This window comes from Puntigrus tetrazona, chromosome 20 (assembly GCF_018831695.1).
Source record: "Puntigrus tetrazona isolate hp1 chromosome 20, ASM1883169v1, whole genome shotgun sequence".
Classification (NCBI taxonomy): Eukaryota; Metazoa; Chordata; class Actinopteri; order Cypriniformes; family Cyprinidae; genus Puntigrus; species Puntigrus tetrazona.
Window position 1 is genome coordinate 25,195,116 of NC_056718.1, and position 12,500 is coordinate 25,207,615.

Consider the following 12,500-nt stretch of genomic DNA (forward strand, 5'->3'; position numbering starts at 1 on the left):
TGTTTCTAAAATGCTTCCAGACTCACCCACATCAGAGCCATAAAGTCCTCCAGTCACCAGACCTGATTTAGTCCAGTAATCCCAGGCTTCTGCTGGAAAACCTCCAGAACACCTGCCTCAGGAAAACATGTTTTTACTAAAATGCCTTTTGTTCAAATTACTAACATTTCTTCTTTTTTATTTTTTACAAATACATGCATTATTTTATTCTTATTTTTCAGTTTGACTTATTTTAATAAGCTACATCAAGTAATACTACGCTATTATAGATTTTATGTTTATGTTTTTATTTGTGTATTTTTATTATCACTTTAAGTTTAAATAAATTGTTGTGCTTTTTAACGTCTGCAAATATTTTTTATTATTTTATTTGTATCATTTCTTATTTTAATAGGCTATTATAGATTGTGTATATATCTTAAATTGTATTATTTGTATATTTTTTAGTTGTGACTTTACATTAAAATAAACTGTTATGTCTTTTAATACGTGCAAAATATTTTTATCTTTAGTACTACTTAGTTTTTCTTGTTTTAATAGGCTATTATAGATTTTGTTAATATTTTGAATTATGCTCATTTGTATATTTTTGGTTGTCACTTAAAGTTTAAATAAATTGTTGTGTCTTTTAATATTTACAAATATTTTTATTCTTTTACTTTTAGTATTTCTTATTTTTTCTTATTTTAATAGATTGCGTTAATATTAAAAATTGTATTATTTGTATATTTTTAGTGGTCACTAAGTTTAAATAAACTGTTGTGATTTTTTATATTCACAAATGTTTTTATTATTTCTTAGTTTTTTTTCTTATTTTAGTTTTATTTGTATATGTTTTGTTGCGACTTTACATTTAAATAAATTGTTGTCTTTTAATATGTACAAAATATTTGTGTTCTTTTATTTTTTAGTACTTCTTAGTTTTTCTTATTTTAATTGCAATTATAGATTTTTTTAATATTGCGAATTACGTTTTATTTGTATTTATTCTTTTATATTAGCACTTCTAATTTTAACAGGCGATTATAGATTTTTTTTAATATTGTGAATTATGTTTAATTTGTATATTTTTTACTATCACTTCACGTTTATACGAACTGTTGTGCTTTTTAACACTTACAAATATTTGTATTCTTTTATTTTAGTACGTCTTAGTTTTTCTTATTTTAATTGCAATTATAGATTTTTTTTAATATTGCGAATTATGTTTTATTTGTATATTTTTTATTATCACTTTAAGTTTAAATAAATTGTTATGTCTTTTAATATGTACTAAATATTTTTATTCTTTTATTTTAGCACTTCTAATTTTAACAGGCGATTATAGATTTTTTTAATATTGTGAATTGTGTTTAATTTGTATATTTTTTACTATCACTTCACGTTTATACGAACTGTTGTGCTTTTTAACATTCACAAATATTTTTATTATTTTATTTTTTATTATTTCTCCTTTTAACAGGCTATGGCAGATTTAGTTCATTTTTTGAACGATGTTTTATTTGCATATTTGTTGTTGTCACTTAAATGGCCGTGTTTTAGAATTTCTCAAACATTTCTACAATGCTCTAGATTTCTCTATTTTTGCCCCGCGCACCCGAAGCCGCAGGTCTGGCAGCAGGACAGCAGGTCCTCGGCGGAGATCTCCACGGACACGGACCCTTTGCTGTGGATGCAGATGCGATCGGAGATGGCCTCGACCGCGCCGAACGCCTGCGGGGCACAAACACACGCTCACACACACACACACACACACACACACGCACGCACGCGTGTTCTGACAGCACGAGAGGAGTGTTTTTACCCAGCAGGAGCCGCAGGAGCCCTGGTCCCGGATCTGAGCGAGGGTCTTACAGAAGGGCCACTGCGTCCGAGGGTCGAAGCTGTCCGGGAGCTTCGCGCCGGTGCCGTGTTTCACCCTACGTTTTAAACCCAACAGTTAACTGCTAACTACAAAAATAATCAGCATTTCATTTAACCGTTAAAAAAACGCCAACGGTGCATGCAGTGAGACGCAGCTCTCTTTCCGTTTATGACTTCTCATAAAACGCTCGTGCGTCAAGTCAAATTCAGGCATTGCTGCCGATGTTTTCATCGCGTTATGTTGCATTTCTCGAGTCGAAGGGCATCTACGCTAAATTACATTTAGCAGACGCTTTTAACTAAAGTGAGGACCGACTCGAAATCAACAAAAGAGCAACGTCGCACAAGTTCTGCTTTTGGTTCACTGCGTGATAGATAGAAATGGAGAAAGCTAGTCTTCTTATTATAATGTAAAATAAAAATGTTATTTTATCGCCTCGTTACTTTGCTTGTAAAATGATGTTATATTCGTGAGTTACGCGTGACGCCGGGAGCCAATAAATAAATGAAAAAGACATGATGCGAATGAACGATACACTTTTCATGACATTATATGCAATGCATCCATAAACTGAATCTAAGCACGCATGCTAATGTCTTTTTGGGGCGACGCATCGCGAAAAAAGGGTGCAATCGTGGGAATAATAATTGATAATGAAAGGTTTCCCTCACGGTATAATCTAGAAACGTAATTAAATTGCCCATTCGTTTAATACGTCTGCCGAAATGCGAAATAAAGCACGAGGTCGCGCGTCAAATCAGTGCCTTGGCGTATGGTTTAGGTCAGATTTAACCGATTAATAAGGGAGATACGAGTGGTGTTGGTCGCTCTGGGACGTGACGTGTGATGTTGGCGTGTGACTGACGTGTCCGGCAGACGTGGGCCCTTCAGCATCGTCCCGCAGAGAGACTTCAGGTCCTCGCGCGTCACCTTCTGGAAGTTCACACCGGCCTGAGAAGAGCACAGGGATGAGAACGAGGCGGCGCGCGGCGGACGCGCTGAAGAGCGCCGCTTACCGTCCACGTGGTCCCGGCCGCGTTGATGAAGTCGACCAGTTCGTCGGGAGACCGCGGCCGGCCCGAGGTCAGAGACAGGAGAGACGACAGCAAACAGAGACGCCACATCCTGACCTCGTATTCACATCTGACCACGACTACCGAGAGAAACCGCACAAAACAGGCTCACGTTTCATCAAATCTAGACTGAAAAAATTGATTAAACAGGCTATAAACAATAATAAACCAATTAGAAAGACTAATTAGGCTAATTATTAATTCATTTAATATTTTTACGCGTTCGTTAAAACGTAGAAATATTAAAACTAGCAGTTCGAATCGAACTAGCACGCAAGCTGTAGAAATTTTAATTAAAAATGAAATGCGTGCAAATATTTAATGAACCATATCTGTACATCGTTTAAAAGTCTGTTAATATTTTATATATGTAGACATATTTAAATTGCATAAAAACAACAATGCAAAATTAAACCTGTTATTTAGATAAAAGGTGTTTTGGGGAAAAGTTTGTAACCCCAGGCTATTTCGGGTCACCATTGACTTCCATAGTATTTTTTTTTTTTTTCCTACTATGGAAGTCAATGGTGACCCAAAACAGCAAAATATCAACATATCATCCTTTGTGGAGCTACTAAATGATGACAGAATTACATTTTTGGGTGAGCTATTCCTTTAACTATGTTTGAAACATTCACTGGTATAAAAAAAAAGATAAATAAAGACTAATAAAATATCACACTAAATAATGAAATATAAAAAATACAAATATGCTGTACTTGCAACTGTTGATGTCAAGGCAAAATGTCAAATTATTTTACTGTAAGAGCAGACTTTACCTGAGCCTCAGATTCTGTTCCTCTGTCCTCGAAGCTGAAGACACACGAAGTGACAAACTGAGATCCTTGCTCCGTTAAAAACCTCCTGTGCAGTAAAACATCATGTGATGGACTGTCAGGTGTCTTTTACAGCGTCACAAGACGAGCAAAGGTCTGAAACAATAAAAAGAAAAAAGTGTTGATGTCTGCAGGCATGAACGTGGTACTTTCATCACAACAACAGACCAAAAAAAACTCACCTTTATACAAAACACACAAGCGTCATGCTGGCGGGGGCTCTGGGTGGTTGCCAGGGTGTCGCTAGGGTGTGATAGTTGCCGGAGCGTGGCTAGGAATGTTGTTAGTCTTCCAGGTGATTGCTAGCGTTTCTAAGGTAATCTGGGGGTTGCCATGGTGTTGCTAAGGTGTTATAGTTGCTAGGATGTTTTTGAGTGTTGTTACAGTGTTCCATGTGATTGTTTACTGTGTTGTACTCTCAATTGTAAGTGTACTCTCAATTGTAAGTCGCTTTGGATAAAAGCGTCTGCAAAATGACTAAATGTAAATGAGTGTTTCTAGGTGTCAAGTTGCTCTAGGTTCGATAGCTAGAGTGCTGCTAAGTTAAACTGAGTGGTTGCCAGGCTGTTGCTAAATGGTTTCTATGGAGTGATAGGTTTTTAGGATATTGTTGCGTGTTGTTACAGTGAACCAGGTGATTGCTAGACTGTTTCTAAGGTAATCTGGCAGTTGCCATGGTGTCGCTAAATGGTTGCTATGGTATTAAAATAACTAAAGCATTGTAGGATTGTTGTTTCAGTGTTCCAGGTGATTGCTAGACTGTTGCTAAGGTAAACTGAGTGGTTGCCAGGCTGTTGCTAAATGGTTTCTATGGTGTTATAGTTGCTAGAGCGTTGCTAGGATGTTGAATGCTGTTACATTGTTCTGGGTGATTGCTAGAGTATTGCTAAGGTAATCTCGGTGGTTACAAGGGTGTTGCTAAGTGTTCCATGGTAAAGTGTTTCTAAGGTATTATGGGTGGTTGCTAAGTGGTTTTATAATGTAATGACAGCATTGCTACAATGACGTTGAGTGTGTTACAGTGTTCCAGGTGGTTGCCAGGGTGTTGCTAAGTGGCTGCTATGATGTTAAAGTTGCTAGAGCGTTGCTAGGATGTTGTTGATTGTGTTAGTGTTCCAGGTGGTTGCCAGGGTGTTGCTAAGTGGCTGCTATGATGTTGAAGTTGCTAGAGTATTGCTAGGATGTTGTTGAGTGTGGTACAGGTGGTTGCCAGGGTGTTGCTAAGTGGCTGCTACAATGTTGAAGTTCCTAGAGCGTTGCTAGGATGTTGTTGAGTGTGTGACAGTGTTCCAGGTGGTTGCCAGGGTGTTGCTAAGATGTTGAAGTTGCTAGAGCGTTGCTAGGGTGTTGTTAGTTCCTAAATTCTAAAATGAATCAATGAATCAAGTACAATTTTTAATATATTTATTATCTCTAAATGTATTTACATTTTAAACTCCCACATTACATAGCAATGCTAATTAAACCGATCTCTGATACGTACAAAGTTCTCACTAGCTTTTCCACATAAAAGCTGAATAATAAGGGCACTTAACAGTCGTCTGCTGTAGTTCACACATTGGATATTTGGTTCTTTACTCCGCAGTGACTAAATATTTAAACTGACCCACTGAAAATGGACCATTTATGTGCAAAACCAGACTTGAATCCAGCGTTTCACAGAGTTCAGATGAGACCAGACAGATGATGAACTCCCATGATGTTTGTACACTTATGTTCCGGAGCCAAACGACAAACATGAAAAAATACGATGAAAGCAGGCAAGAACACGTCTGGTCGCTCTACCCAAAACTAACAGAAAAATATATATAATTTTTTTAGAGTTTAATATTATTATTATATTATTATTTTTTTACCATACATTTTATATGGATTTTTTCCACCATTATTTTCTTTATTCACAAAAAACTAATAAAAGCAGAAATTGCGAATGTAAATAATGCATTAAAATGCATTTTTTAATTATACAACTTAGTTTCAAGATTTTTGCAAATAAAATAAATATAATTAAATTTTTGCTTTTTGCATTGTGAAATACTTTAATATAGTAAATTATAATATATATTAATATAATAAATTCCAATGGGGGTAAATATGATCTAGACGCGTTCTTGACAAACTTCTTAGATTTTGCCCAACAAATCGACCATGATGAATGGTGTTAAACCAGCAGACTGTGTGTAGCTGAGAACTTTTAAACGAACCGAACCAAATCTGTGCAAGTGACGGACCGTGATTATTTTATACTGGAATGAAAACCTTTCCTGCACGTGTGCTTGACGTTGAGGATGATTTGATGAAACGGAACAGAAAAATCAACAGAAACGCCTCGGCATAATAAAAATAACTGTAGAATAATTAACATCTGAGCGTCTCAAATGCAGCTACAGAAACAACACAGAACAAGTCATCAGACCATATATCACCACAAAAACAACTACATTTTTATATATGAAATACATTATATATGTATTTTTATACATCATACAGAAATGTATATATATATATATATATATATATATATATATATATATATATATATATATATATATACACACTAAATATAAAATCAAAGGGATGTAATTTAGTTTGAAAAGTTATCATATATATATATATATAAATATATATATATATATATATATATATATATATATATATATATATATATATATATATATATATATATATAAAATTTCTACAAATGTTACACACATGCACACACACCTTCTAGTGAAATAGAAAAAATCCTATTCATTGTCAATAATGTGAAAATACTGAACCTTTAGGAGTCAGAGAAAAAGGCAAATTTTAGATGCCTTAGTTTTTTCCTTCTCTCTTATATAACATAAAAACCCAAACCTGTCTCTCATATATATATATATATATATATATATATATATATATATATATATATATATATATATATATATATATATATATATATATATATATATATATATATATATATATAAAAAATAATTCTATATATATATATATATATATATATATATATATATATATATATATATATATATATATATATATATGTGTGTGTGTGTGTGAGAAAATAATTTTGTTTAATTATATATATATAGCTGTCAAATGATTAATCGCAAAATAAAAATTTCTGTTTACATAATATATGTGCACTGTTTATATTTATTACATATAAATACACACATGCATGTAAATATTTAAAAAGTTTATATATTAAATATAGTTCCTTATAATATATTAAAGTCTATAAATTCTTAATATATATATATATATATATATATATATATATATATATATATATATATATATATATATATATATAGTTTTTCAAAATACAGAGCACACGCATATATATTATGCAAACAAACGCAAACTTTTATTTTTGTATGCGGCTAATCGTGAATAATCGTTCAACAGCACTAATATATATATATATATATATATATATATATATATATATATATATATATATATATACACACACATTTCTTATTGTTCTCTCGTTTGATTTTGGGGTGAAAATGACCTGAAGAACCTGCGGTGGAACAGAGCTCTCTCTCTCTCTCTGCGGTGCTCTCAGTGTCCCTGCATGTCGGCGCCCCCCGGAGGCTGCCCGGCCGTGGCGTTCAGGTACTGCCAGCTCAGTGCCGCTAGCAGCATCGCCGCCGAGACGTAGACGGGAGAGATGTGGTGCGCCCGGGACGACAGCGCCGCCGGAGACAGGCTCTTCTCGCGGATCAGGCTCAGGACGTGCAGCGTCTTCTCCCGGGAGGGGTCCGAGCCGGACACTTTCTGCAGGATCTGGGAGGAGAAGCGGGGTCGGGGGTTAGCGGAAGGGAGCGCCGCCGCGGGGCAGGACGGGCGCGAGCGGGATTTAAGACGCACCTCCTGACTGTACTGGGCGATGATGCTCTGCACGGCGGCCATGTTGGTGGCCTGCATCATGAGCGTCACGGCCTGACCCTTCCTGATCTTCACCACGCCCTGAAACACCTGAGGGTTGTTGTAGCACGCCGACAGAGTCGCTATCGCCATCACCTGACCGCGAGAGGAACAACAACACCATAGATCTTACACCAACTTAGCATGCTTTTTCACAATTATTTTCGTTTAAAAACACAGATTTTATTTGTACCATTTCAGTTTTAGCAAGTTAAACTACAGCTTAGCATGCATTTGTTTTTGTTTTAAATAGGTATATTTTATTTGTACCATTTCAGTTTTAGTGACTAAGAAGCTAGGAAATTTGTGCATCAGAAGGTTTAAGCGTAGGCCTTTCATTTTTACATTTTCCATTCCCATCAATTTTAAATCATTCTTTTTTTCGGTTTTAGCTTTTTTTTTAATTATTAAACTTTAAATAATTATAAAAATTATTACAATTCTTTTTTTAGTTTGCATCACATTTTAGTTTCACTTTTAATTTTTAGTAACGATTTCAGTTTTTATTTTGACTTGCTTTTGATTTGATTTGATTTTACTTTTTTATATTCTCTTTTTAATACATTTATATTTTTTATATTTTCGATTTTTTTTTTAATCACTTTTTTAACCACAGTTTTTTTTGGTTTCGTTTCTGTTTTAGTCATTTTAGCAGAAGACTGAAAAAAAAAAATAAATAATGCTTGAAATAAATATATTCTACATTTAAATCAACCTTTATTTTTGACATTTTCATTTTTATTTTATTTAATGCTTTTGTGCTCTTAGTTATTTTTATTAGTATTTGTATGTGCTATTTAGTTCTTATTCATTCTCATTTCTGTTTTAGTCATTTTAGCACAATTTTAGCAAAAACCATTCTGCTTTCTGAAGTACAAGAAAACATTATTTTATTCTTTTCCTCATTGTACTTTAAATTAGTTTGCATGGTCCCACTTTAACTACTATGTACTTACATTTAAATTGCTAATTTGGTTTTATACTTATATGTTTAAAAATACCTATATGCAATTATCTGTATAATAATCTGTACTCACACCTACAATATAAACACAAAAAGTACATCGTGCTTATTTTTTAAAGTTTTATTCATTTTGTCGTTTTAAGCATTGCTATTAGTATTTATTGAACGCTTGTCAACGTTTGTGGTCTTTTTAAATCGTAGTTAGCGTTTGCACAGAAAAGCGTTCTTAAAAAGCAGCCGCCTGTTCTAGGGTTAACTCTGTGTGTGATGTAAAGAGACGGAGGCTCGGCGGGCAGCGTGCGGGACCAAGCGGACCTGAGGAATGGCACAGAAGTTGAAGACGCTCTGGTTGCGGAGTCGGGACAGGTAGGCGATGACGTCCGGGACGTGATGGAGAGCATCGGTCACCAGCAGGTTGAGGCAGGACAGGGCAGAGGTCAGGTGCTGAGGATGAGCCAGATCCTCCAGACGAGACGCAAACTGACTCCAAGCCTGGACACAAACACGCACTTCAACGCCACTCGTCTCAATCTCAGCCAACGAGCCTTGTGTACTTTTTGATTTTTTTTTTTAAATGTACTTTTTTATTTTTTTTATTCATTTATTTTTTTTTCAGGATAATCCATGCAATGTGTTTTTTTGTTCAAAAATATTTTAATTTTAATATAAATTTATTTTGGGGATTTTTAATTAAAATTGTGAGGGCACTAAATATAATAAATAAACAAAAACAAACAAAAACGCAATAATCGACATGCGATACACATGCGTGGAGATGCACGGAAAAAAAAGCAAAAACAAACAATAAAATGAAATGAATTAAAACTTTTCACTTTTTGGTCATTTTTCTTAAAGGTTTAGTAAATTGCACACAATTAAAATGAAAAAAGTTCTCATTTAAGCTAGTTAAATATCAATATTTCTCACATTTTTTAGCGAGAAATATTGCAACTTATATTTCATTTAAGTTGCAGTGACTCAAGCTAAATAAACTTAAGTCAAAATTTTAACTTTATTTAAAAACAGACCTATTTAAATAAACTAATTAAATGGCAAACGCAAACAAATATATACAGACATAAAAATGGCAATCTTTAAAAGCACAAAATATAAATAACTAAAAATAATGATAATATAATATAATAATAAAATAAACATAAAACGCTAAAACTTATTTTAGCTAGTTTCCAAGGAAACATTTCTCGTTTTTGTTTAGCACTAAAATTAAATGAAGCTAAAAACTTAACTTCAAACAAACGAAAACTAAAAAACACCAACTTATTCAAAACTATATTTAAAAACACCTAAACATTTCTTGTTTAGATTAAGCATTAAAATGACTAAAACTAAATAAAAAAAAAAATAATAAAAAAAAAAAACAAAACTTACTAATAACTTAACAACAACGAACTAATGAACTAAACCGATCAAATGAAATCTAAAAATAATATCAAAACCACTAGTAGGTTTTATAATTCTAAAATGTACTAATCAAAACCATATCAATAAATGAAATGTAAATTTTACACCACTCTTGTAAAACCTAATCTACTGCTACTGTATTTTTTACGGTAAAGCGCTGCAACCAAAGCTGCCACAAAAATTAAAATAAATAAATAAATAAAAATAATAATAAAGAAAAGAATAATAATAAAAAATAAATTATATATATATATATATAAACGCTTAAACATTTCTTGTTTAGATTAAGCATTAAAACGACTAAAACTAAAAAAAAATAATAATAAAAACTTACTAACAATGAAATCCAAAAATAATATCAATACCACTAGCACAAGAACTTTTTATAATTTTAAATGTACTATAAAAACTAGATCAATAAATGAAATGTACATTTAGCACCGGTCCTAATCTACTGCTACGGTACTTTCTTTCTCGGCTGGAGATCTCTGTACCTCTTTGGGCCAGAAGGCCCTTCCCTCCCGCTGGTCCTCCAGGTAGTCCCTGATGATGTTGGTCTTCTGGAGGAACAGACCCATGGAGTTGGCCAGCTCCGAGTCCCGGCCCACCTCGGGGTCCTCCAGCTGGGACGCCGAGAACAGACGGGACAGGCCGACGCCCACCAGACCGGCCACGTAGTGACAGTACTGAGGAGAAACGGAGGAGAGTCACGCGCGCGGGGATGAGCGGAGGAGCACCTCAGCCCGGGGAGAAGCTCACCTTGTCCCACTCCTTCATGGAGGAGACCTTCTTCTCCAGGAATTCGGCCATTCCCGCACCCATCCGGCGGCAGATGTCCGAGATCACCTCGCGATACTCGCGGCCCAGGTTCCTGAACTCCGCTGAAATCTGACGGAAAACGCCACGGTGTGAAAACAACAGGGAAGATGCCAATAAAAACGGGAAATAAATAAATAAATAAATAGATAAATAGTGCTTTCTTTGCCGTTTTGGCGAGTCGTATGGGTTTGTCTTTTTCACCCCAAATTAAAATAAATAAAGACATAAAAAAAGACATCATATTTAGTAAGTATTATTTAATGCTTTTTATTTGTATTTAATTTTACATAAATGGCCATTCTTATACTAGATTAGTTGATTTATGTTGGTTCAAAAATGCTGTTATTATTGAAAGCAATTATATTGTATTTTTTGCATAGTAAATGCAATATATGCACATATTTTTATATATTAAATATATATTATATATATATATATATATATATATATATATATATATATATATATGAAATATTTTATATATTAAATATTATAAATATATATACATATATACATACAAATAATGTTTATAATAATACAAATAATGTATATATATATATATATATTTAAATATTATATATATATATATATATATATATATATATATATATATATAATATATATATATATATATATATATACACACACACATATACAAATAATGTTTGTGTGTGTGTACATATAATAAATGTTACATAATTTTGATGTAAACAATTAAATATTATTTAATTTAAAAAAAATTTATTTGAAGATGTTCTTTTTAATTATCAGCAAAATAATGCAGAAAAATATAGTGCTGCCAAACAATTCATTTGCGATTAATTGCATACAAAAATTTGTTTTGTGTAATATGTGTGTTCTGTGTAAATACACACACACACACACGCAGAGTTTATATTTAAAAAAATATTTACATGTCTGTATTTATTCATAGAATTTATATTAGGAATAAATGTATTAAAAATGTAAACAACATTTTTCTGAAACATAAATATAATAAATATGCAAAGCACGGATTTTTGGATGTACTTAATCTCGATTATTTGCTTAAAAGCACTAGGAAAATGTTAGTCGCATGTTAGTCGCAATAAAATCCTGAAAATACGCTCTTTTTTGTGCAATGCAGTAAGGAGCTGCTCTGACCGTGGGGAAGTCCTCCAGAACCTGCCGGTCCTTCTCTCGGCTCTCGCTGAAGCTCCACTCCGGCTCGTAGAGGAACGTGTGGAAGTCCTGCAGCAGCGGCACCTTCTTCTCCGGCGGGATGCTCATGTCGTCCTCCACCGTGTCCAGAGCTCGCAGGACCAAGTAGAAGATACACACCGCGTGCCTGAGAGAGAGAGACGTAACACACGGGAAGATTTCTAAACCACAGAGTGAACAAACAGCATCTGTGTTGAGAACGTAATACACACAGACACACAGACAGACACACACACACACACACACACACACACACACACACACACACAGACACACACACACAGACAGACACACACACACACACACACACACACACACACTCTCTCTCTCACACACACACACACACACACACACACACACACACACACTCTCTCTCTCTCTCA

The 12,500-nt window shown here is 33.8% G+C and overlaps 2 protein-coding genes across 4 annotated transcripts in view; both read right to left on the reverse strand.

Moving 5' to 3' along the window:
- ctsbb (cathepsin Bb) overlaps nucleotides 1-3,816 on the reverse strand; it is an 8,373-nt gene extending 4,557 nt beyond the window's left edge. Inside the window, exons 1-6 of one of the 2 annotated variants that reach the window (XM_043218747.1) lie at nucleotides 3,717-3,816; nucleotides 2,881-3,017; nucleotides 2,730-2,815; nucleotides 1,805-1,919; nucleotides 1,598-1,713; nucleotides 27-112 (exon numbers count right to left, since the gene is read on the reverse strand). In XM_043218747.1, coding sequence (XP_043074682.1) covers nucleotides 27-112; nucleotides 1,598-1,713; nucleotides 1,805-1,919; nucleotides 2,730-2,815; nucleotides 2,881-2,988 — 511 coding nt within the window. In that variant the 5' untranslated portion in view covers nucleotides 2,989-3,017; nucleotides 3,717-3,816. Of the gene's footprint in view, nucleotides 1-26; nucleotides 113-1,597; nucleotides 1,714-1,804; nucleotides 1,920-2,729; nucleotides 2,816-2,880; nucleotides 3,067-3,716 lie in introns of both variants that reach the window. The other variant, XM_043218748.1, reaches the window with a different exon arrangement.
- A 3,309-nt stretch (nucleotides 3,817-7,125) lies between these two features.
- Nucleotides 7,126-12,500, reverse strand: part of fdft1 (farnesyl-diphosphate farnesyltransferase 1) — a 9,356-nt gene continuing 3,981 nt past the window's right edge. The window contains exons 2-7 of one of the 2 annotated variants that reach the window (XM_043219884.1): nucleotides 12,061-12,244; nucleotides 10,858-10,986; nucleotides 10,593-10,784; nucleotides 8,992-9,168; nucleotides 7,656-7,808; nucleotides 7,126-7,571 (exon numbers count right to left, since the gene is read on the reverse strand). In XM_043219884.1, the coding sequence (XP_043075819.1) occupies nucleotides 7,347-7,571; nucleotides 7,656-7,808; nucleotides 8,992-9,168; nucleotides 10,593-10,784; nucleotides 10,858-10,986; nucleotides 12,061-12,244 (1,060 nt within the window). In that variant the 3' untranslated portion in view covers nucleotides 7,126-7,346. The remainder of the gene's footprint in view (nucleotides 7,572-7,655; nucleotides 7,809-8,991; nucleotides 9,169-10,592; nucleotides 10,785-10,857; nucleotides 10,987-12,060; nucleotides 12,245-12,500) is intronic. The other variant, XM_043219885.1, reaches the window with a different exon arrangement.